Source organism: Capra hircus, chromosome 11 (genome assembly GCF_001704415.2).
Source record: "Capra hircus breed San Clemente chromosome 11, ASM170441v1, whole genome shotgun sequence".
NCBI classification, from domain to species: Eukaryota; Metazoa; Chordata; class Mammalia; order Artiodactyla; family Bovidae; genus Capra; species Capra hircus.
The window spans coordinates 2,687,923-2,712,922 of record NC_030818.1 but is presented as its reverse complement, the minus strand read 5'-3'; the positions used below and the strand labels follow the sequence as shown (position 1 = coordinate 2,712,922).

At 48.6% G+C, this 25,000-nt stretch overlaps 1 protein-coding gene across 2 annotated transcripts in view; it reads right to left on the bottom strand.

The window, feature by feature from the left end:
- CNNM3 (cyclin and CBS domain divalent metal cation transport mediator 3) overlaps window positions 1–25,000 on the bottom strand; it is a 31,866-nt gene extending 6,866 nt beyond the window's left edge. Inside the window, exons 1-3 of one of the 2 annotated variants that reach the window (XM_018054868.1) lie at window positions 23,585–25,000; window positions 1,335–1,478; window positions 220–369 (exon numbers count right to left, since the gene is read on the bottom strand). In XM_018054868.1, the coding sequence (XP_017910357.1) occupies window positions 220–369; window positions 1,335–1,478; window positions 23,585–24,938 (1,648 nt within the window). In that variant the 5' untranslated portion in view covers window positions 24,939–25,000. The remainder of the gene's footprint in view (window positions 1–219; window positions 370–1,334; window positions 1,479–23,584) is intronic. The other variant, XM_013967424.2, reaches the window with a different exon arrangement.

Below are 25,000 nucleotides of genomic sequence, written 5' to 3'. Positions count from 1 at the left end.
TCCTCTGGGCCCAGCACAGCCCACGTCAGCACACCACTGCCCGTCTCGGCTCCCCCAGCCTCCCCGACACCCACCGGACGCGGCTTTCTGTTGCTGGCAGAGGACAGCCACCCTCCGGTGAACCGAGATACTGACAGGGCAGAAGAGAGGAGCACCAGGAACGGCAGGGGGCAGTGGGGTGAGCCGGAGAGCAGGGACGGGGCCCACCCCGCCTCTCACCTCGGGACAGGAAGCGCTGGGTGGCCAAGAGCAGCTGAGGCGAGATTTTCACTTTACAGTCGTCGTCAGACACCTTGAACAAGGAGAACTCCTCTTTCTGCCTGAGAGGGGCGTTCAGAGACACAGGCTTCTTCTTCACTATGGTGTCTCCTGGGGTGGGGTGAAGAGGGCCTGCTGAGGCGCCAGGAGCCCTCCACCAACACGACCGGACTGAGGGGTTTGCTGCCGCTCCCGCCTCCAAGGCCTTGGGGCTCCTGGGGGAACGGCGTCAGAACCCCAGGCCCTGTCCTGGGCACCGCTGCTTTGCCGGAACCTGCCTTGCCACCCCCACCAGGCAATGATCCAGTACCCGCGTCAGGGGGGCAGTGGCCTGCGTTCCAGGGACGGCCTGAGAAGTAGCAGAAAGGCCTGCTCCCCTCCTTGGAGCTGGGAACATTTGATGCAGACTAACAGCAAAAAGCTTACATAGAACAGCAGCCCCTCCAGGAAGCATGAGTATGAGCACCACTCGTGCCAAACAGCCGCTCATCTGCAGACCCCATGCCTACGGCTGTCTGAGGAGCCGAACCAAGACGTCGCATATGGGGAACAGGCACCCGGGCAAAGAGATTCACGTGCAAACTCACAGGGGCAGGCAGCTAGCTTTCTGGGGCCCCTGTGAGACCCCACCAAGCACAGGCTGTGTTTGCCCTGCAGACTGCAGCCACCTGAGAGGCAGGCCCTCCTAAGACACAACCACAGGCCCCAAGATCATCTGGTTGGGGAAGAACCTCTCGGCAGTAAAGCAGGGGGTTCTTTGAGAACTTCTACAATGTACAACAGGACAAGAGGCCAAGGAAGAGGAAGACTGGGCAGCGCCCATTCAGGCCAGAGCCTAGTCCAGTGCCGGGACTGCAAAGCCACCAAAGGGACGGTCCAGCCACAGGTGAGCCCCATCTCCAGTGAGAGGCAATTCCAGCCCCCGCAGGGGTAAGGACACGGGCCTGGGGACGTGACAGCTCTGCCCCGAGATCCAGCCCCACTTCGAACAACATGGGCACCTCCAGCCTCTGATATACACGTCTCCGTAAACTCGAGACCAGATGAGCTGGAAGCACACAGGAGCCCGGACTCACGGTAGTCTTCAGACTCGTCCAGGATCTCGGACCTGATGATCTCCTCAATGACGTCCTCCAGGGTGACCAGCCCCAGCACCTCGTAGAAGGGGTCACCTTCGCCCTCGTTGTTCACCTTCTGCACGATGGCCAGGTGGGACTTCCCTGTAGGGAGAGAACGCTCACGTTACAGCTTGCTGGAGGCCTCTTGTTTTCCCTCGTCTCGACTGACAAGCCCACCACAAGGATGGAAGCTGATTCGTGTTCCCACGATGCGCCGTGCCTCAGGAGAGATCATTCCTATCTTCTCACTACCTAAGACTCTCCACGTGCCCGTGAGGATTAAATCTCAGACCCCACGTCCACCTGCCCAAGGCCCCCCCAGGCAGCGGCGGAGCTGGAGCCACTCCAGGTCTGCGTGACTCCACGCCGCAAACATGGTTTAGACAAGGAGGCGTCTGGACCAGAACAGACATGGTAAAGGGCAGCTGGACCGAGGACAAGGCCCTGACGCCAGAGACGCCGGCTCCCCAGGGACCATCTGGACGCAGGAGCCAACAGGGCCACGTCAAAGTCTCCAAGGGAAGCGTTCCCAGTTCTGAATGCTGCCCTCTGTTTTCACGAAAGTCAGGCAGGGGGATGAAGACAGTGGCAACCTGGGCAGTTAGAGCCCAAACTGTGTGGGAGGAAGAGCATGAGGCTGTGATTCTTGTCCTTCCTCCTCAGGCCAGCCAGCTGCTTGTTTAAAGAGAAAACGTAAGCTTGAGAGAAGCCTAGCCTCAGAGTGCTGGGGACTGCTGCGGAAACCTCAAGAATTTACTCTGCTTCAGCTAAGTGCTTTCCTCTATAAAACTTTGTTATTGTTGTTCTTTAGTCACTAAGTGGTGTCCAAGTCTTGTGACCCCATGGACTGTAGCCCGCCAGGGTCCTCTGTCCATGGCAAGAATACTGGAGTGGGGTGCCATTTTCTTCTCCGGGGGATCTTCCCGACCCAGGGACTGAACCCACAACTGCTACATTGGCAGGTGAATTTTTTTTTTTTTACCACTGAGACACCAGGGAAGCTATAAACCTTTATGCCTGTCCAAAAGAAATAGAACGCAAGGCAAAGGTTTTGAGTAGCTGTGTTAAAAATAAAGAGAAATTAAATTAATAATATACTATGATGAACTCAGTACAGTCAAAATATCACAAAATGCAATCAACATAAACATATGAACAGATATTTTGCCTTTGGGGGACACTAGATCTTGGAAATCTGCTACGCGTTTGGTGCTCACTGCACACCCCAACCTCAATTAGGGCTGTTGGTGACCTTTCAAGAACTTAGCAGCCACATGTGGGTAGTGACTACTGGCCCAGGCTGTGCAGATCTGGGATACAGAACTGGGAGCAAACTCATCTCAACCATGCCTTTTGTCACTAGCGAAAAAAGCGCAGGGTGGAAGCTGGCCTGGACTTGCACACAAAGGTGTGCTTGCTTCAAGAATCTTCTGGCAAAGCAGAAAGGGAGGTTCACGTCTGTGTGTGAGTCCTACTTTACATGCCCTGGGTTCAGTGCCAGTGCAGGGGACTGGGTTCAGAAGCACATTCTTTGGAAGCATCACGCTCTGCCTCATTCTTTCAGCACCTATGCTCCACGCTCCTCCCCAGCCCATTCCCCTGCCCCCAGTAATCAGATATAGGAAGACCTCTGCTCCAAAGCTGGATGGAATGAAACTGTCCAGAGTCAAGCAAAAGCTATTACTACTAGGCCACTAACCAGATGGTCAAGAAAGGCATAAGGGACTTCCCTAATGGCACAGTGGTGAAGAAATCCACCTGCCAGTGCGGGGCCCAAGGGCTCAATCTCTGGTCCAGGAGTACCCCACATGCTGCAGGGCAAATAAGCCTGTGCGCAACTACTGAGCCTGCAGGCCTCGAGCCCGTGCTCCACTCAGAGGAGCCACCGCAGCGGGAAGCCCGAGCACCACAACGAAGACCAAGCGCAACCACAACTGAATAAATAATTTTTAAAAGCACATCAAGTAAAAAAAAAAAACAAAACTTCAAACCACTATACATATATAAAACCAACACAATGAACTCAACTAACTTTTTTAAAAAAGGTAATGAGGCCGTAAAATAAAAAGTCCACATTTGCTGCATTTCATCAAATCCAAGACAGCATCCATCACGAGACTAGAGAGATGCTGAAACGCAAAAAGGCCATGCGTCTGAGCACGGACGAGATGCAGGGCAGGCCTGCGTGGCTTCAGTGTGCTCCGGACTCTGCGCTTCTTGCAGATGGAAGGTCTGCGGCATCCCTTCACTGAGCAAGTCTGCTGGCACCATCTGTCCAACAGCATCTGTCCAGTGTCTGTGCCACACCTGGGTCATTTCTGCTGAGTTTCAAGCCTTTTCACTGTGATAACAACATCTAACAAGATATAATAGGATCTGTTATGGCGATCTGTGATGTTCTACTGTGACTTTTTTTTTTGGGGGGGGTGGCACCACCAACTGCTTCTCCATCTTTGGATGCAAAGGATATAATCAGTCTGATTTTGGTGTTGACCATCTGGTGATGTCCATGTGTAGAGTCTTCTCTTTGTTGGAAGAGGGTGTTTGCTATGACCAGTGAGTTCTCTTGGCAGAACTCTCTAAGCCTTTGCGCTGCTTCATTCTGTACTCCAAAGCCAAATTTGCCTGTTACTCCAGGTGTTTCTTGACTTCCTACTTTTGCATTCCACTCCCCTATAATGAAAAGGACGTCTTTTTTGGGTGTTAGTTCTAGAAGGTCTCGTAGATCTTCACAGAACTGTTCAACTTCAACTTCTTCAGCATTGCTGGTCGGGGCACAGACTTGGATTACCACGATATTGAATGGTTTGCCTTGGAAATGAACAGAGATCGTTCTGTTGTTTCTGAGATTGCATCCAGGCACTGCATTTCAGACTCTTTTGTTGACCATGATGGCTACTCCATTTCTTCTAAGGCATTCTTGCCCACAGAAGTAGATATAATGGTCATCTGAGTTAAATTCACCCTTTCCAGTCCATCTTAGTTCGCTGATTCCTAGAATGTTGACATTCACTCTTGCCATCTCTTGTTTGACCACTTCCAATTTGCCTTGATTCATGGACTTGACATTCCAGGTTCCTATGCAATACTGCTCTTTACAGCACTGAACCTTGCTTCTCTCACCAGTCCCATCCACAACTGGGTGTTGTTTTTGCTTTGGCTCCATCCCTTCATTCTTTCTGGAATTATTTCTCCACTGATCTCCAGTAGCATATTGGGCACCTACTGACCTGGGGAGTTCATCTTTCAGTATCCTATCTTTTTGCCTTTTCATACTGTTCATGGGATTTTCGAGGTAAGAATACTGAAACTGTTAACCATTCCCTTCTCCAGTGGACCACATTCTGTCAGACCTCTCCACCATGACCCGTCTGTCTTGGGTGGCCCTACACAGCATGGCTTAGTTTCATCAAAAAGCGAGAGAGTTCCAAAAAAAACACATCTATTTCTGCTTTATTGACTATGCCAAAGCCTTTGACTGTGTGGATCACAATAAACTGTGGAAAATTCTTCAAGAGATGAGAATACCAGACCACATGACCTGCCTCTTGAGAAACCTATATGCAGGTCAGGAAGCAACAATTAGAACTAGACATGGAACAACAGACTGGTTCCAAATAGGAAAAAGAGTACGTCAAGGCTATATATTGTCACCCTGCTTATTTAACTTATATGCAGCGTACATCATGAGAAACGCTGGGCTGGAAGAAGCACAAGCTGGAATCAAGACTGCCGGGAGAAATATCAATCACCTCAGATATGCAGATGACACCACGCTTATGGCAGAAAGTGAAGAACTAAAGAGCATCTTGATGAAAGTGAAAGAGGAGAGCGAAAAAGTTGGCTTAAAGCTCAACATTCAGAAAACTAAGATTATGGCATCCGGTCCCAACACTTCATGGCAAATAGATGGGGAAACAGGAAACAGTGGCTGACTTTATTTTTCTGGGTTGCGGATGGTGACTGCAGCCATGAAATTAAAAGACGCTTACTCCTTGGAAGGAAAGTTATGACCAACCTAGACAGCATATTAAAAAGCAGAGACGTTACTTCGCCAAAGGTCTGTCTAGCCAAGGCTATGGTTTTTCCAGTAGTCATGTATGGATGTGAGAGTTGGACTGTGAAGGAAGCTGAGCGCCAAAGAATTGATGCTTTTAAACTGTGGTGTTGGAGAAGCCTCTTGAGAGTCCCTTGGACTACAAGGAGATCCAACCAGTCCATCCTAAAGGAGATCAGTCCTGGGTGTTCACTGGAGGGACTGATGTTGAAGCTGAAACTCCAATACTTTGGCCACCTGATGTGAAGAGCTAAGTCATTTAAGACAGGCTGGAAGTTAGGCCTCATGCATCAAACAGCCAAGTCATGAGAGCAAAGAATCAGTTCTTGAAGGAAATTAAAAGAGCTACTCCCTCAAAATAAACACAAACAAGCATATAAATAAATGCACTACTCAGAGGGCAAGAGGAGCAGGGGACGACAAGGATGAGATGGTTGGGTGGCATTACTGGCTCAATGGACATGAGTTTGAGCAAACTCCGGGAGATGGTGAAGAACAGGAAAGCCCGGCGTGTTGCAGTCCACAGGGCCACAAAGACTCAGACACAACTGAGCGACTGAACAACTCAATGAACACGTGAATGATAGGAAAACCAAATGGTCTTATTGCTGATATGGAGAAAGTCTGAGTGGTCTGGAGAGAAGATCAAACCAGCCACAATGTTCCCTTAAGCCAAAACCTAAGCCAAAGCAAGACCCAACCTGTTGTCAATTCTATCAAGGCTGGGACAGGCGAGGAAGCTATAGACGAAAATTTTGAAGTTAGCAGAGATCAGTTCATGAGGTTTAAGGATGGGAAGAAGATACCATGGAGAACCTCACAGTCAGAGAGGAGAGGTCAAGACCTGGTTTCAAAGTGACCCTGCTGTCAGGGGCTAATGCAGTTAGCAGGTGACTTCAGGCCGAAACCAGTGCTCACTGACCGGCCCTAAAACCCCAGGGCCTGTGCAAACTACACTGAATCCACTTTGCCCGTGCTCTACAAGTGGAGTGATAAAGCCTGGACGGCAACACAGCTCTTTACAACGTGGTTTACTGAATATTTTAAGCCCAGTTGAGACCTACTGCTCAGAAAAGAGATTCTTTTCAAAGTAGTTCTGCTCACTGACAATGCATCTGGTCACCAAGGAGCTCTGAGGGAGATGTCCCACCGGGTGAATGCTATTTTCATGCCCACTAACACATCATACTGCGGCCCACAGACCAAGGAGGAAGTCCAGCTTTCAAGTCTTATGATTTAACAACTACATTTCGTAAGGCCATAGCTGTCATTGATAAGATTCCGCTAACGGACCTGGGCAAAGTCAACTGAAAAACTTCTGGAAAACACTCACCACGCAAGAAGCTATTAAGAACATTCATGATTCATGAGAAGAGGTCAAAATATCAACACTAACAGGAGTTTGGAAGATGATTCCAACCTTCACGGATGACTTTGAGGGGCTCATGACTTCACTAGAGGAAGTAACTGCAGATGTGGGACCAGTAAGAGAACCGGAATTAGAAGTGGAGCCTCAAGAGTGACTGAACTGCTGCCACCCTGTGGTAAAACGTCCACAGATGAGGAGCTGCTTCTCCCGGATGAGGAAAGAAAGCAGTTTCCTGAGATGGATGCTATTCACGTTAAAGGTGTTGCAAAGACTGTTGAAACGGCAAGAAGAGATTTCGAACATTCTATCTAGTTACCTGATAAGGGGTTGGCAGAGTTGAGGGGACACACTCCCAGTCTGGAAGAATGTCTACCGTGGGTAAAACACTACCAAACGTTTCTGCCGCCTGCTACAAAGAAACTGCTGGTGAAAGGGAGAGTTCATCGATGCAGCAAACGTCACTGTAGTCTTATTTTAGGAAATGGCCACAATGGAGTATTACTCAGCCATAAAATAGAATATTTTTGAGTCGGTCCTAATGAGGTGGATGAACCTAGAGCCTGTTATACACAGTGAAGTCAAAATAAGAAAAACAAACATCATGTATTAATACGTATATATGGGATTTAGAAAGATGGTTCATCAGAACCTTCTGCAGAGCCTCAATGGAGACACAAAGAGAAGGCACTTGTGGACACAGTGGGGGAAGGAGAGGGTGGGGCGAATTGAGAGAGTAGCAAGGAAACACGTGAATTACCACATGTAACACAGGTGCCCAGTGGAAACTTGCTGTGTGACACAGGGCGCTCAGTCGGGCGCGCACCCTAGAGGCTGAGAGGGGGCGGGAGGTGGGGGGAGGGGACATACGTAAACCTGTGGCTGATTCGTGTTGATGTGTAGCAGAAACCAACACAATATTGTAAAGCAATTACCCTCCAATTAAAAAAAAAAACAACTGCTGTGGCCATGCCAACTTTTAGCAGCCACCACCCATAATTATCAGCCAGCAGCCACCGACATGGAAGCAAGACCCTCCTCCACAGCTCACTGAAGGCTCAGATGGTGTTAACATCTTTTAGCCATAAAATGTTTTTAAACTAAGATACATACAGTTTTTCCCAGACCTAATGCCAACTGCACACTTAACAGACTACAGCATAAACGTGACTTTTATTTGCACTGAGAAACCAAACAGTTTGCCCGCCTCACTTTGCCATGGTGGTCCGGAGCCAGGGTGCGCGGGTACTGTGCGCCTGCCTGCTGTGTGTCAGCCACCAGGTGCTTTACTCACTGATCCACCTACCAAACCTCTGGCAAGAATCGCTATGAGGCACATTATATTTTTTATTTGCATTTTACGGTTTAGAGAAAACTGAGGCCAAGAGAGTCAGTGACCACCCCCCGCAATCTGGCACCCAGACAGCTGGCTCTGGGTCCACTCTCCTAACGCCCTGCACAAGTGACTTTCACTGAAGAGAACAGACTGGACCTCAGGAGCCTCATTCCCTTCGGGTGACAGGCATGGCACCGAGGCATCGTCCTCAGCACAGGGCCCAGCTGGAGAGGTGCAAGCAGCCTTCCTCAGGGGGCTCCACCATCCTGGGACAACAATTAAAGGTGGAAACGTCCACATTAAGTTGTCTCCCCTCTTCCCATGAGGAACGGGTGAGAGATGCCTGGGGAATTGCCCGCCCATTCCTGCTGAGACAGAGACACCAAATGAGGAACTTCTAGACATTTCCTAGCCCGTGATATTTGAGCTGGGAATGGCTGACACCAGTGGGCAGGCAGCATTGCTACGAGGGCCCCGGAGAGACAACCACAGAATATAAATCCATCAGGCCACATGAGGAAGGCTGAGCCTCAACACAGAATATTGGTCAACAGTCTTCTTGGATTTTGAGAACCAAAGTTCAGGTTCGAGATGGCCACCTGGGAGCAGAGAGAAGCCCCTTCCTTCCAGGAAGCCAGTCCCTTTGGCAGTTTACCTGCAGAAATGACAAAGTCGCCCCATGCTTTCAGACTTCTATAAAAGAGGCTCAAGGTTCTCAGTGAGGAGATGATCCAATAATGAACAGAAGAAAGAAGATCCCTCAAACAATGGCTGTGTGACTTAACCTTAAGACAGAACGTTTGAGGGGTCCAGAAGGCAACCAGGAGAAAGGGCAGCTGGAGAGACTCAAGTTTCTCATCTGACTGGGTAAAATACTCGCAAGACACGGGGCTCTGCTGGCTGACTACAAACACTGATACATACCCCAAGACAGAGGCCTTGGGCTCTCCCTGCACACCTGCCACCACCACCAGGAAGCTGGGGAAGCACTCACGCTCTCATTTTAGTTAGCACGCTTGAGAACACTCACCAATGACACGGATGCTGCTGCTAAGTCGCTTCAGTCGTGTCCGACTCTGTGCGACCCCATAGACGGCAGCCCACCAGGCTTCCCCGTCCCTGGGATTCTCCAGACAAGAACACTGGAGTGGGCTGCCATTTCCTTCTCCAATGCATGAAAGCGAAAAGTGAAAGTGAAGTTGCTCAGTCGTGTCCGACTGTTAGCGACCCCATGGACTTGCAGCCTTCCAGGCTCCTCCATCCATGGGATTTTCCAGGCAAGAGTACTGGAGTGGGGTGCCACTGCCTTCTCCAACACGGATGCTAGAGGACCTAATTTCTAGAACATTCCTAAAACTGCAATTGGAGTTGAAATTCCTGTCTTCTCACTTCAGTTTTCTTTTTAACTGTTTGAATGTATCCTATGAGAAAAGGACTGTGTGATCATCCCTCACAGATGTCTGAGCAGGTCTAATTGTTTTCAGAGTTGGGACAATCCTTTGGTTTCTGCTAAACAATGAACCAGAACTCAGTGAATCTGAAATAGACTCCGAAAAGCTCCCCTCTTTTAATTCCTCCCTTGGCTGAATGTCCTTGAGGTCACTGAGGCTTGACAAGGAAAGCAGGGGTTAATGGCTTTACCGAAAATATGTGCTACTTACTACACCATCTGCTACTAACAGGAGTTGAAGATAGTAAGGGGAGGTGGCAAGAATACACAGAAGAACTGTACAAAAAAGGGTCTTCATGACCCAGATAACCATGACGCTGTGATCACTCACCTACAGCCAGACATCCTGTGGTGCAAAGTCAAATGGGCCTTAGGAAGCATCACTATGAATAAAGCTAGTGGAGGTGATAAAATTCCAGTTATTTCAAAAGACGATGCTGTGAAAGTGCTGCACTCAATATGCCAGCAAATTTGGAAAACTCAGCAGTGGCCACAAGACTGGAAAAGGTCAGTTTTCATTCCAATCCCAAAGAAAGGCAATGCCAAAGAATGTTCAACCTGACAAACAATTGGACACATCTCACACGCTAGCAAAGTAAGGCTCAAAATTCTCCAAGCCAGGCTTCAACAATATGTGAACCGTGAATTTCCAGATGTTCAAGCTAGATTCAGAAAAGGCAGAAGAACCAGAGATCAAATTGCCAGCATCCGTTGGATCATTGAAAAAGCAAGAGAGTTCCAGAAAAACATCTACTTCTGCTTTATTGACTACGCCAAAACCTTTGACTGTGTAAAAAGTGAAGTCACTCAGTCATGTTCGACTCTTTCCGACCCCATGGACTGTAGCCTACCAGGCTCCTCCGTCTATGGCATTTTCCAGGCAAGAGTACTGGAGTGGGTTGCCATTTCCTTTTCCAGGAGTCTTCCCAACCCAGGGATTGAACCTGGGTCTCCCTTTGACTGTGTGGATCACCACAAACTGTGGGAAATTCTTAAAAGAGATGGGGCTATCAGACCACCTTACCTGCTTCCTGACAATCTGTATGAAGGTCAAGAAGCATGTTAGAACTGGACATGGAACAATGGACTGGTTCCAAATCGGGAAAGGAGTACATCAAGGCTGTATAATGTCACCCTGCTTGTTTAATTCCTATGCAGAGTACATCAGGCAAAATGCCGGGCTGGATGAAGCACAAGCTGGAATCCAGACTGCCGGGAGAAATATCAATAATCTCAGATACACAGCTGACACCACCTTTATGGCAGAAAGCGAAGAGGAACTAAAGAGCCTCTTGATGAAAGTGAAAGAGGAGAGTGAAAAAGTTGGCTTGAAACTCAACATTCAAAAAACTAAGATCATGGCACTTGGCCCCATCACATGGCAAATAGATGAGGAAACAATGGAAACAGTGAGAGACTATTTTTTTGAGCTCCAAAATCACTGCAGATGGTGACTGCAGCCATGAAATTAAAAGATTCTTGCTCCTTGGCAGAAAAGCTATGATCAACCTAGACAGCATATTAAAAAGCAGAGACAAAAGCATTGCCAACAAAGGTCTGTCTACTCAAAGCTGTGGTTCTCCAGTAGTCATGTATGGATGTGAGAGCTGGACTATAAAGAAAGCTGAGAGGGGCAGTCCTAAGATGGTGGAGGAATCGGATGGGGAGACCACTTTCTCCCCCACAAATTCATCGAAAGATCATCTGAACGCTGAGCAAATTCCACAAAACAACTTCTGAACGCTGGCAGAGGACATCAGGCACCTAGAAAGGCAGCCCATGGTCTTCAAAAGGAGATAGGACAAAATATAACAGATAAAAAGAGAGACGAAAGAGGCAGGGACGGAGACCCACCCCGGGGAGGGAGTCGTGAAAGGGGAGACGTTTCCAAACACCAGGAAGCCCGCTCACTCCCCAGATAACCACCCAGATCTTAGTTTTTTGAATGCTGGGTTTCCAGCCAACTTTTTCACTCTCCTCTTTCACTTTCATCAAGAGGCTCTTTAGCTCCTCTTCGCTTTCTGCCGTAAGGGTGGTGTCAGCTGTGTATCTGAGATTATTGATATTTCTCCCGGCAGTCTGGATTCCAGCTTGTGCTTCATCCAGCCCGGCATTTTGCCTGATGTACTCTGCATAGGAATTAAACAAGCAGGGTGACATTATACAGCCTTGACGTACTGGGGAGTTTTGGAATCTCAGAGGGCAACATAACCGGGAGGAAAAATAAATGAATAAATAAAACCCACAGATGACGTGCCTAACGGCAACTCCCAGCAGAGAAGTTGGCCAGACGCTGGCATCTGCCACCAGCAAGTGGGGGCTGAACAGGGAAGCGCGTGCTGCAGTGCTAAGGATAAGGACTGGGCCTCCTGAATGCCAACCCAAACTGTGGGATAGCCAGAGAGAAAAAGAGAGAGAGAGAGAGAACTTTCCTGCGAAAAGCTCTAACCTAGGGCACTGCCAGGCCCGCTCACAGAACAAAGGACTGAGCGAATACCAGAGGAGAGCTAGCCATCTGGGAACCGGCCCATCCCCCGCCGGAGGCAGGGAGGCAAGCGGGTGGCAGCCAGAGCCGGAAAAGGGCAATCTCGGCCCCAGAGGCGGCATCCTCTACCAAACTGCTGCAGGCTCCCAGTTGCTAGCCGAGTCTTCCTTCCTGGGACCCTGGACAGTGGACGTCCGCCAGGAGGGTCGCAGCCAGAGATCAGCTCCCCAGAGGAGACACACGGCACACCCGAGACTGCGAAACCGAGCGGCTGGGACCGGGGGGGGGGGGGGGGGGGGGGTGGGGGGGGCCGTAAGACACCCCGCCCCCCCTGGGGAGAGTGTGCTCCTCAAGCACCTGGGCGCCTGAGCTGCTCGGACCTGGGAAGGGCACAAAACGCAGGCCCAACTGAGTCTGTGCTTTTGAGAAGTACCCGAGAACCTGAACCCGAGCGGCTCAGACCTGGGAAGTGCACGCAACCCAGGGCCCGCTCTAGACAGTTTCCCTGCAGAGCAACCTGGAACCTGAGCAGTGTAGACCGGGAAAGCACACACGCCGAGCGGGGGCAAACCCAGTGCAGCTGAGACACTGAGAGCACTCCCCACACACGCCAGTGGTATTTGTTTGCAGGGTTCCTTCCTCCCCACAACACAACTGAACAAGTGAGCCTGAGGAAGTGACCACCTTTGCCCCCTTGTGTCAGGGCAGAAATTAGACACTGAAGAGACGTGCAAACAGGAGAAGCCAAAATAAACAGAGGGAAGCTGCTCTGGAAGTGACAGGTGCCACAGATTAAAACCCTGTAGTTAGCATTGGCTACACTGGAAGGGGCCTATAGACCTTAAGAAGAAGTATAAGCTGGAACAAGGAACTATCTGAAACTGAACTGACCCCACACTGCCCGTAACAGCTTAGAGAAATTTCAAGATATATTTTTACTATTATCTTTTTTTAAATTAAAAAAACATTTAATCCTTTATTACTCCTTTAATTTTCATTTTTGTAACCTATTCAGTTCAGTTCAGTTGCTCAGTCGTGTCCGACTCTTGGTGACCCCATGAATCGCAGCACGCCAGGCCTCCCTGTCCATCACCAACTCCCGGAGTTCACTCAGACTCACATCCATCGAGTCAGTGATGCCATCCAGCCATCTCATCCTCTGTCATCCCCTTTTTCTCCTGCCCCCAATCCTTCCCAGCATCAAAGTCTTTTTCAATGAGTCAACTGTTCGCATGAGGTGGCCAAAGTACTGGAGTTTCAGCTTTAGCATCATTCCTTCCAAAGAAATCCCAGGGCTGATCTCCTTCAGAATGGACTGGTTGGATCTCCTTGCAGTCCAAGGGACTCTCAAGAGTCTTCTCCAACACCACAGTTCAAAAGCATCAATTCTTCGGCACTCAGCCCTCTTCATAGTCCAACTCTCACATCCACACATGACCACAGGAGAAACCATAGCCTTGACTAGACGGACCTTAGTCAGCAAAGAATGTCTCTGCTTTTTAATATGCTATCTAGGCTGCTCATAACTTTTCTTCCAAGGAGTAACCTATTACCTTGCAAAAAAAAAAAAAAAACCTATTTAAGCAAATTTTATATATATTTTTATAATTTTGTGATTTTTTTTTAATATTGTATTTTTGAGAGTCTAACTTCTACTCAAGATTTTTAATCTTTGCTTTTTGGTATTTGTTATCAATTTTGTACGTTTAAGAATCCAATCTTCAGTACCCATTTTTACTTGGGAGCGAGATTACTGGCTTGACTGCCCTCTCCCCCTTTTGACTCTCCTTTTTCTCACCAGGTCGCCTCTATCTCCTCTATCTAACTCTGTGAATCTCTGTGTGTGTTCCGGGCTGTGGAGAACACAGGGAACTGATTACTGGTTGGATCTGTCTCGCCCCCTTTATCCTCCTGGCCACCTCTGTCTCCTTCCTCCCCCTTCTCTTCTCTGTGTAACTCCGTGAACATCTCTAAGTGGTCCAGACTGTGTAGAGCACATAGGGATTTGATTACTGGCTAGCTTGCTCTCTCCCCTTTTGAGTCCCCCTCTTCTCCTCCTGGTCACCTCTATCTCCTTCTCTCTCTCCTCTTCTCCATGTAACTCAGCAAACCTTTCTGGGGGTCGCTCACTGTGGAGAATCTTTTCTCCACTAACCTAGATGTTTTATCATTGGTGCTATACAGATGCAGAAGTCTTGAGGCTACTGTAAGAATAAGACTGAAAACCAGATGCAGGAGGCTTAAGTCTAAACCCTGAGAACACCAGAGAACTCCTGACTCCAGGGAACATTAAACAATAAGAACTCATCCAAAAGCCTCCATACCTACACTGACACCAAGCTCCACCCAAGAGCCAACAAGTTCCACAGCAAGATACACCATGCAAATTCTCCAGCAATGTAGGAACATAGCCCTGGGCTTTAATATACAGGCTTCCCAAAGTCACACCAAACCCACAGACATCTCAAAACTCACTACTGGACACTTCATTGCACTCCAGAGAGAAGAAATCCAGCTCCACCCACCAGAACAGGGACACAAGCATCCCTAACCTGGAAACCTTGACAAGCCACTCGTCCAACCCCACCCACAGGGAGGAACCTCCAAATAAAGAGGAACCACAAACTTCCAGCATACAGAAAGGCCACCCCAAACACAGCAACCTAAACAACACGAAAAGGCAGAGAAATACTCAGCAGGTAAAGGAACATGATAAATGCCCAACAAACCAAACAAAAGAGGAGCAGATAGGGAGGCTACCTGGAAAAGAATTCAGAATAATGATAGTAAAAATGACCCAAAATCTTGAAAACAGAATGGAGTTACAGATAAACAGCCTGGAGACAAGGATTGAGAAGATGCAAGAAATGTTTAACAAGGACCTAGAATAAATAAAAAAGAGTTCATCAATAATGAATAATGCAATAAATGAGATTTAAAAAAAAAAAACTCTGGAGGGAACCAACAGTAGAATAACTGAGGCAGGAGATAGGATAAGTGAGGTGGAAGATAGAATGGTGGAAATAAATAGAGTAGAGAGGAAAAAAGAATTAAAAGAAATGAGGACAACCTCAGAGACCTCTGGGACAATGTCAAAAGCCCCAACATTTGAATCATAGGAGTCCCAGAAGAAGAAGACAAAAAGAAAGGCCATGAGAAAATACTTGAGGTGATAATAGCTGAAAACTTCCCTAACATGGGGAAGGAAATAGCTACCCAAGTCCAAGAAACTCAGAGAGTCCCAAACAGGATAAACGCAAGGCAAAACACCCCAAACACATATTAATCAAATTAACAAAGATCAAACACAAAGAACAGATATTAAAAGCAGCAAGGGAAAAACAACAAATAACACACAAGGGCATTCCCATAAGGATAACAGCTGACCTTTCAATAGAAACTCTTCAAGCCAGAAGGGAATGGCAGGACATACTTAAAGTGATGAAAGACAATAACCTACAGCCCAGATACTGTACCCAGCAAGGATCTCATTCAAATATGAAGGAGAAATCAAAAGCTTTACATAAAAGCAAAAGCTGAGAGAATTCAGCACCACCAAACCAGCTCTCCAACAAATACTAAAGGATCTTCTCTAGACAGGAAACACAGAAAAGGTGTATTAACTTGAACCCAAAACAACAAAGTAAATGGCAACGGGATCATACTTATCAATAATCACCTTAAATGTAAATGGGTTGAATGCCCCAACCAAAAGACAAAGACTGGCTGAATGGATACAAAAACAAGACCCCTCTATATGCTGTCTACAAGAGACCCACCTCAAACCTAGGGACACATACAGACTGAAAGCGAAGATACTTCACGTAAAGGGAGGCCAAAAGGAAGCAGGAGCAGCAGCACTCACATCAGACAAAACAGACTGAAATACAGGCTGTGAACAGGGACAAAGAAGGACACTACATAATGATCAAAGGGTCAATCCAAGAAGATAGAACAATTATAAATATATATCCACCCAACATAGGAGCACCACAATATGTAAGGCAAATACTAACAAGTACGAAAGGGGAAGTTAACAGTCACACAATAATAATGGGAGACTTTAATGCCCCACTTACACCTATGGATATATCAACTAAACAGAAAATTAGCAAGGAAACACAAACTTTAAATGATACAATGAACCAGCACCCCAAAGCAATGAATTTCACATTTTTTCTCAAGTGCACACAGAACCTTCTCCAGGACAGATCACATCCTGGACCATAAATCTAGCCTTGCTAAATTAAAAAAAACTTGAAATAATTACAAGCATCATTTCTGATCACAATGCAGTAAGATTAGATGTCAACTGCAGGAAAAAAGCTATTAAAGATACAAACATATGGAGGCTAAACAACATGCTTCTGAATAACCAACAAATCGCAGAAGAAATCAAAAAAGAAATCAAAATATGCACAGAAATGAATGAAAATGAAAACAAAACAACCCAAAACCTATGGGACTCAGCAGTGCTAAGGGGAAGGTTCACAGCAATACAAACTTACCTCAAGAAACAAGAAAAAAGTCAAATAAATAACCTAAGTCTACACCTAAAGCAACTAGAAAAGGAAGAAATGAAGAACCCCAGGGTTAGTAGAAGGAAAGAAATCATAAACATTAGGGCAGAAATAAATGCAAAAGAAATAAAAGAGACCATAGCAAAAATCAACAAAGATAAAAGCTGGTTCTTTGAGAAGATAAATAAAATAGACAAACCATTAGCCAGACTCATCAAGAAACAAAGGGAGAAGAATCAAATCAACAAAATTAGAAATGAAAATGGAGAAATCACAACAGACAACACAGAAACACAAAGGATCATAAGAGACTACTATCAGCAACTGTAGCCAATAAAATGGACAACTTGGAAGAAATGGACAAATTCTTAGAAAAATATAACTTTCCAAAACAGATCCAGGAAGAAATAGAAAATCTAAACAGACCCATCACAAGCACAGAAATCAAAACTTTAATCAGAAATCTTCCAGCAAACCAAAGCCCAGGACCAGAAGGCTTCACAGCCGAATTCTACCAAAAATTTAGAGAAGAGCTAACACCTATCCTACTCAAACTCTTCCAGAAAACTGCAGAGGGAGGTAAACTTCCAAACTCATTCTATGAGGCCACCATCACCCTAATACCAAAACCAGACAAAGATGCCACAAAAAAGAAAACTACAGGCCACTATCACTGATGAACATAGATGCAAAAATCCTTAACAAAATCCTAGCAAACAGAATCCAACAACATATTAAAAACATCATACATCATGACCAAGTGGGTTTTATCCCAGGAATGCAAGGATTCTTTAATATCCACAAATCAATCAACGTAATACACTATGTTAACAAATTGAAAGATAAAAACCATGATTATCTGAACAGATGCAGAGAAAGCCTTAGACAAAATTCAACATCCATTTATAATAAAAACCCTCCAGAAAGCAGGAATAGAAGGAACATATCTCAACATAATAAAAGCTATATATGACAAACCCACAGCAAACATTATCCTCAATGGTGAAAAATTGAAAGCATTTCCCCTAAAATCAGGAACACGTCAAAGGTGCCCACTCTCACCGCTACTATTCAACATAGTTTTGGAAGTTTTGGCCACAGCAATCAGAGAAGAAAAAGAAATAAAAGGAATCCAGATTGGAAAAGAAGAAGTAAAACTCTCAATGCAGATGACATGCTCCTCTACGCAGAAAACCCTAAAGACTCCACCAGAAAATTACTAGAGCTAATCAACGAATATAGTAAAGTTGCAGGATATAAAATTAACACACAAAAATCCCTTGCATTCCTATACACTAACAATGAGAAAACAGAAAGAGAAATTAAGGAAACAATTCCATTCACCATTGCAACGAAAAGAATAAAACACTTAGGAATATATCTACCTAAAGAAACTAAAGACCTATATACAGAAAACTATAAAACACTGATGGAAGAAATCAAAGAGGACACAAATAGATGGAGAAATTTACCATGTTCATGGATGGGAAGAATCAATATAGTGAAAATGAGTATTCATTCTACCCAAACCAATCTATAGATTCAATGCAACCCCTATCAAGCTACCAATGGTATTTTTCAGAGAACTAGAACAAATAATTTCACAATTTGTATGGAAATACAATAAAACTTGAATAGCCAAAGCCATCTTGAGAAAGAAGAATGGAACTGGAGGAATCAACCTGCCTGGCTTCAGGCTCTACTACAAAGCCACAGTCATCGAAACAGTTATGGTACTGGCACAAAGACAGAAATATAGATCAATGGAACAAAATAGAAAGCCCAGAGATAAATCCACACACCTATTGACAACTTATCTTCGACAAAGGAGGCAAGAATATACAATGGAGAAAAGACAATCTCTTTAACAAGTGGTGCTGGGAAAACTGGTCAAGCACTTGTAAAATAATGAAACTAGAACACTTTCTAACACCATACACAAAAATAAACTCAAAATGGATTAAAGATCTAAACGTAAGACCAGAAACTATAAAACTCCTAGAGGAGAACATAGGCAAACACTTTCTGACATAAATCACAGCAGGATCCTCTATGGCCCACCTACCAGAGTAATGGAAATAAAAGCAAAAATAAACAAATGGGACCTAATTAAAATTAAAAGCTTCTGCACAATGAAGGAAACCATAAGCAAGGTGAAAAGGTAGCCTTCAGAATGGGAGAAAATAATAGCAAATGAAGCAACTGACAAAGAATTAATCTCAAAAATATACAAGCAGCTCCAGCAGCTCAATTCCAGAAAAATAAACGACCCAATCAAAAAATGGGCCAAAGAACTAAACAGACATTTCTCCAAAGAAGACATACAAATGGCTAGCAAACACATGAAAAGAGGCTCAACATCACTCCCTATCAGAGAAATGCAAATCAAAACCACAATGAGGTACCATTTCACGGCAGTCAGAATGGCTGCTATCAAACAGTCTACAAGCAATAAATCCTGGAGAGGGTGTGGAAAAACGGGAACCCTCTTACACTGTTGGTGGGAATGCACACTAGTACAGCCACTATGGAGAACAGTGTGGAGATTCCTTAAAAAACTGGAAATAGAACTGCCATATGACCCAGCAATCCCACTACTGGGCATACACATTGAGGAAACCAGAATTGAAAGAGACACATGTACCCCAACGTTCATCGCAGCACTGTTTACAATAGCCAGGACATGGAAGAGCAACCTAGATGTCCATCAGCAGACGAATGGATAAGAAAGCTGTGGTACATATACACAATGGAATATTACTCAGCCATTAAAAAGAATGCATTTGAATCAGTTCTAATGAGGTAGATGAAACTGGAGCCTATTATACAGGGTGAAGTAAGCCAGAAAGAAAAACACCAATACAGTATACTAACGCATATATATGGAATTTAGAAAGATGGTAACAATGACCTTATATATGAGACAGCAAAAGAGACACAGATGTATAGAACAGTCTTTTGGACTCTGCGGGAGAAGGCGAGGGTGGGATGATTTGAGAAAATAGCATTGAAACATGTAGATGATCATGTGTGAAACAGATCACCAGTCCAGGTTCGATGCATGAGACAGGGTGCTCAGGGCTGGTGCACTGGGATGACCCTGAGGGATGGGATGGGGAGGGAGGTGGAAAGGGGGTTCAGGATGGGGAACATATGTACACCCGTGGCATATTCATGTCAGTGTATGGCAAAAACCACTACAATAATGTGAAATAACTAGCGTCCAATTAAAATAAATAAATTTTTTAAAAAAGAAAGAAAGTTGAGAGCTGAAAAATTGATACTTTTAACTGTGGCATTGGAGAAGACTCCTGAGAGTCCCTTGGACTGCAAGGAGATCAAACCAATCAACTCTAAAGGAGAACAGTCCTGAATATTCATTGGAAGGACTGATGCTGGAGCTCCAATACTTTGGCCACCTGATGTGAAGAGCTGACTCACTGGAAAAGACCCTGATGCTGGGAAAGATTGAAGGCAGGAAGAGAAGGGGACGACAGAGGATGAGATGGTTGGATGGCATCACCGACTCAATAGACATGAGTTTGAGTAAGCTCTGGGAGTTGGTGATGGACAGGGAGGCCTGGTGTGCTGCAGTCCATGGGGTCGCAGAGAGTCGGACACGACTGAGGGACTGAACCGAACTGAACTACACCTCCAGGAGTCTACACTCCTCCTGGCAACGTGCGCACAAAACAATCAGCTGTCACCTCAGGTCTGCACACTGACTGAGGGGCACCTCACCGGGGAAGAGGCCTCTTCCAGACTCTAAAGTTCCAGAACAAACCACAATCTGAAAGAGTGAAAGGAATGGGGCCTGAAATGGTACTGCCAAGATGCCAGGGCCTTTCGCCTCAGGGAATTCAGAGGGACCCCTGCCTCATACACTTGGCAGAGAGACAAGGGGACTGATTTCTAAAACCTTGTGCACCACGGAGGCTACAATATGCTCTATGTTCATGAGCAGAGGAATGAAGAGGAGGGCTGGGTTAACGAGGACTTTAGTGAGGAAACATAAAGGTAGCTGCCAAAGGACTGCATGGCACAGGAGAAGCAGAGAGTTCAGGTGACACAGGAAAGACAAGGCTATCCTGCCCCAAGAACGGCGCTCACCCTCCACAGGAATCAGGAGGCCAAGGGGACCAAAGAGTCCTCCCTTCAACCTCCACACTGCACCCCTGCACTACCTTCTAGAAGGGGGCTCTCCAGAAGAAGAAGAGCAGCCTGCACTGTGGCTGTCCCTCCCTACCAGCAACTTCCTACCAACATTCAGACCTAAGCCCACGGGACTCCCACACATCAGAACCAAAGAGCAGGGCGTTCCTGGTGGTCCACTGGTTAACCAAGATCCACGCTTCTGGCCACAGGGGCTACAGTTCGGTCCCTGGTCAGGGAACCAACATCCCACATGCCACACAGCCAAATTAAAGAAATAAAAACAGCAGAGGAAGGGGACATATGTAAAATTATAGCTGGTTGGAGTTACTGTACAGCAGAAACCAACACAATACTGTAAACCAATTCTCCTCTAATTAAAAATTTTTAAAAAGCTAACAAAGGCGGGGAAACACCACCAGAGCAGAAGGCCTCCCGCCCTGCCGGGCCTCTCCGAGCCCCCGCTCCTAGTCCCCTTCACTGCTGGCCCCCACCCCAGCTTCCCCACGCCATGCCACAACTGCTCCTGCAAGGTCAAGGGTATCTGGCTGTTGGATCCCAAGGACATGATGCAAGCCTCCTCCCCTGATCACTCTCCTTCCCTCAGCTTCCAGGACATTCCAGGGCCCTGGCTCTCCTCCGCATCTGTCCTCACTGCCCATCTACCCCTGCCCTGCTGGTGCCTCTCTTTCGGCTTCCAGGATCACTCCCCAGGACCACCTCCCCACCGACATCCAGATCCTTCCCTCTTGCTTGAGGCTTTCACTTGTGCTTCACTGTACATGGGCTGCTCCTAGCAACCCACGTCTCAGGCCACTGCACACAAATTCCAGTGTTCACAACAAACTCGTCTGCCTGCCCCAGCCCCAACCCCCAAGCCCTCTCTTCCCTGTGTGTGCTCAGCCTCAGGGAAAGGCAAGGCCACCACCAAGCCAAACCCACATTCATCCTCAGCTCCTCCTCCCGCCTCACAGCCCCTCTGCTGCTGCTGCTGCTAAGTCGCTTCAGTCGTGTCTGACTCTGTGCGACCCCATAGACGGCAGCCCACCAGGCTCCCCCGCCCTCGGATTCTCCAGGCAAGAACAGTGGAGTGGGTTGCCGTTTCCTTCTCCAATGCATGAAGGTGAAAAGTGAAAGTGAAGTCGCTCAGTCCTATCCGACTCCTATTGACTCCATGGACTGCAGCCTACCAGGCTCCTCCTTCCATGGGATCTGCCAGGCAAGAGTACTGGAGTGGGGTGCCATTGCCTTCTCCCACAGCCCCTCAGCAAACCACAAAATCCTAAGCTCACCTTCCAATGCCCTCTTGGGTGTTCCTTTCTACGCTCACTGAGCACCGTTGTTCAGGCTACCATCACCTCTCACTGGGCCCCCCAACCACGGGGACCCCCCTACTCTGGTCTCCATACCAGTCAGTGATCTGTGGAAACCACTTAAACAGGGTGCTATGCTCTGCCTGCAGCCACCGCCCTGGTGGTCAAGCCTGGCCTCAAGCTGAAAGATGGCAGGGGCAGGATGGTAACCTCCCCTGCTGACTCCAGGGCCAGCCCGGCTGGCCACACAGCCACGAGAACCACCACTGCCTCAGAAATACCGTATTACTTGGAGATGGAGCACTTGCTCCTAGGAGGCTCTGCCTGCCCAGATCCCGGGTTCCTCTCCTGCAGAGCAGGGCTGCATGGCTACATTCTGAGGAAACAAGTAGAAGCACCCAGAGATTCTCCAGTGCAGCAGCCAGAGCTGCCCATCAAAGTCTCCCACCCAATCCTGAGAAACAGTAGTAACAGTAACTGCCTAATTCTTTAAAACTAAGGAGATGGTGCAGGAGGGTGCCCACTAGTGGCTGGCATGCAGCAGTACTAACGGTCACTTGGCAGAGCTTTGCCTCCCTGTCCTGACAGTCCAGGGGCTCACAGGGAACCTCCTATGGGATCCTGGGACCTGGAGACTTCACAGCTATCAGGAAGTCATTATGAGGGGGCCTTGCTCACTTCTCGGCCTCAATTATGCAGTCTTTATGGTCAAGCTCATTCAGAGTCCAGAAGTGTCCTTACAGAAGTTCCGGTGTGAGAAGCATGACCAAGCTCTGGGGAGGACCTCAAGCCCAATCACCAAGAGGGAGACTGCCGGAGAACCCGAACCTTCACAATGGGAGGGTCTCAGTTTTCACCTGAACCCGGGTCAAAGGAGAGGACAAAAATGTGGAGTTAAGAGGACTTGAGCCCTTACTTGGGTTTTGTTTTATTGTTTTTAAAGGAAGGGGAGACTGACTGGCCTCCATCAAGTTGCTTCTGGTGAATCAAAGTGGAAGTTTCTTTCACATTGCAGGAAGTAATGATCAATCATACCCTTTTCTGTAACCAGGAAGGCAACAGCCCATCACTGACCTTAACAAGGACGCCTTGGAAACATCACAGGTTCAGCTAGTTTGGTATTACATATGTGCAAACAACAGCGTCCAGGTATCTAGACCGTATACTCTATGTTCTTTCAGTTTCTATCCAAGAGTCCGAACCTGCCACAAAGCCCAAGCCCACAAAAATGATCCGGTAAAAAGCTGGAGAGTTAGAATCAAGCACACATATCTCCCCAAACTGGGGGCCTGCCCGGAAAAGCTTTTTGTTGTCTATAGTATTGTCATTTTCGGAACCAAAGGCTTTAAATGATATTTTGCAAGTTCATTCAGAGCTAAAAAACCATCAACTTCATTAAAAGGGCGCTCAGAGGCCTCCCTGTCGTCCACCGGGTTGGGACCTTTCCCCAAGGCTTCCCTAGACCCCACTCTTTCTCTGGGGAGAGAGAGCTGACATTCGCGTCCCCTCCGCGATTCCCCAACAGTTACCTCGCTTGAACTCCTCCAGGACGGCGTCCAGCTTGGTGTCGTTGAAGACGAAGTGGAGTGGGTGATTGTAGAAGCGGGTGATGGTGCTGAGCGGCGTGCAGTCTTCGGGGTCCACGAAAGCTAAGTCCTTGAGGTAGAGCATGTCCACGATGTTGGAGCGCTCGTCCTCGTAAACGGGGATGCGCGTGTGGCCGCTCTGCATGATGCTGGCCAGGACGCCGAAGTCCAGCACGGTGCTGGCATCTAGCATGAAGCAGTCCTCGAGGGGCGTGAGCACGTCCTCCACTGTCCGGCAGGGCAGCACGCCCTTGCTGAGATCGCTGTAGGGGTCGCCGCCGCCGCGCGCCAGCTCCAGCACGCGCTCGCGCAGCCTCCCTGGCCGCGCCGCCAGCTCCAGCAGCTGGCCCACCGGCAGCGCTACGGGCAGGGTGAGCAGCACCGCCAAGCGGCTGAGGATCAGCGCGCGCGGCGCCAGCGCCAACGTCCAGCGCCCGCTCACGGCGGCCGGCACCACCTCGCCCACCAGGAACACGAGCCCCGCGCTGCCTAGCACGGCAGGCACGGCGCGCTGGCCGGCCGCGCGGTACAGCAGAACGGCCAGCGCCGCCTGCGCCAGGCTGGCCAGCAGCAGCAGCGCGCCCAGGGCGCAGCCCGCCCAGCGCCGTGCGGGCTCCAGGCGCCGCGCCGCCGCACGCTCCGCCTCCGAGCCGCTCTCGCGCAGCACCTGCACCTCGGCGGGCGACAGCGCCAGTGCGCTCAGCTGTAGGCCCCGCGCCAGGGCCGCCAGCGCCAACAGCCCCGCCGCCCCCAGGCCCAGAGCCCAGGGCGGCGCCTCCTCCTCGGCTGCCGAGCCGCCCGGCTCCACACGCACGGCCAGCAGCGCCGAGTGCGGGCGCGCGGCCTCGGCGCGCAGGCGCAGCAGTGCGCGCCACTCGCCCGTGAGGGCTGCCGCCTCTTCGGCCGCCGAACCCCCCGGCTCCCCGCGCACCGCCAGCCGCACAGAGTGCGGGCGCGCGGCCTCGGCGCGCAGGCGCAGCAACGCACGCCACTCGCCCGTGGGAGCCGCCGCTTCGTCGGGCGCGGCGGCCGGCCCGCCCTCGGGGCAACCCGCCCCCTCAGGAGCCACCCAGGACCAGGAGCTGTTGGAGAAGCCCGAGCCGAAGAGGCGCAAGCGGAAGGTGGCCTCCGGCGCGGCCCGCACCTCCCCTTCGTGCGCCCACCCCGCGCCCGCCGCTCCGTCCTCCTCTAGACAGACGCCCAGCACTCGCGGGCCCGGCGCCGCTTCTCCGGCGGTGTTGCCCAGGCAGAGCGCGGCGAGCAACCAGCCTAGCCGACCCGCCGCCGCCGCCGCCATCGCCTGCTGCCCCCTCTCGGCCTCCCGCGCAGCCTACCTCTCCGCCTCCGCCGGGCCAATCG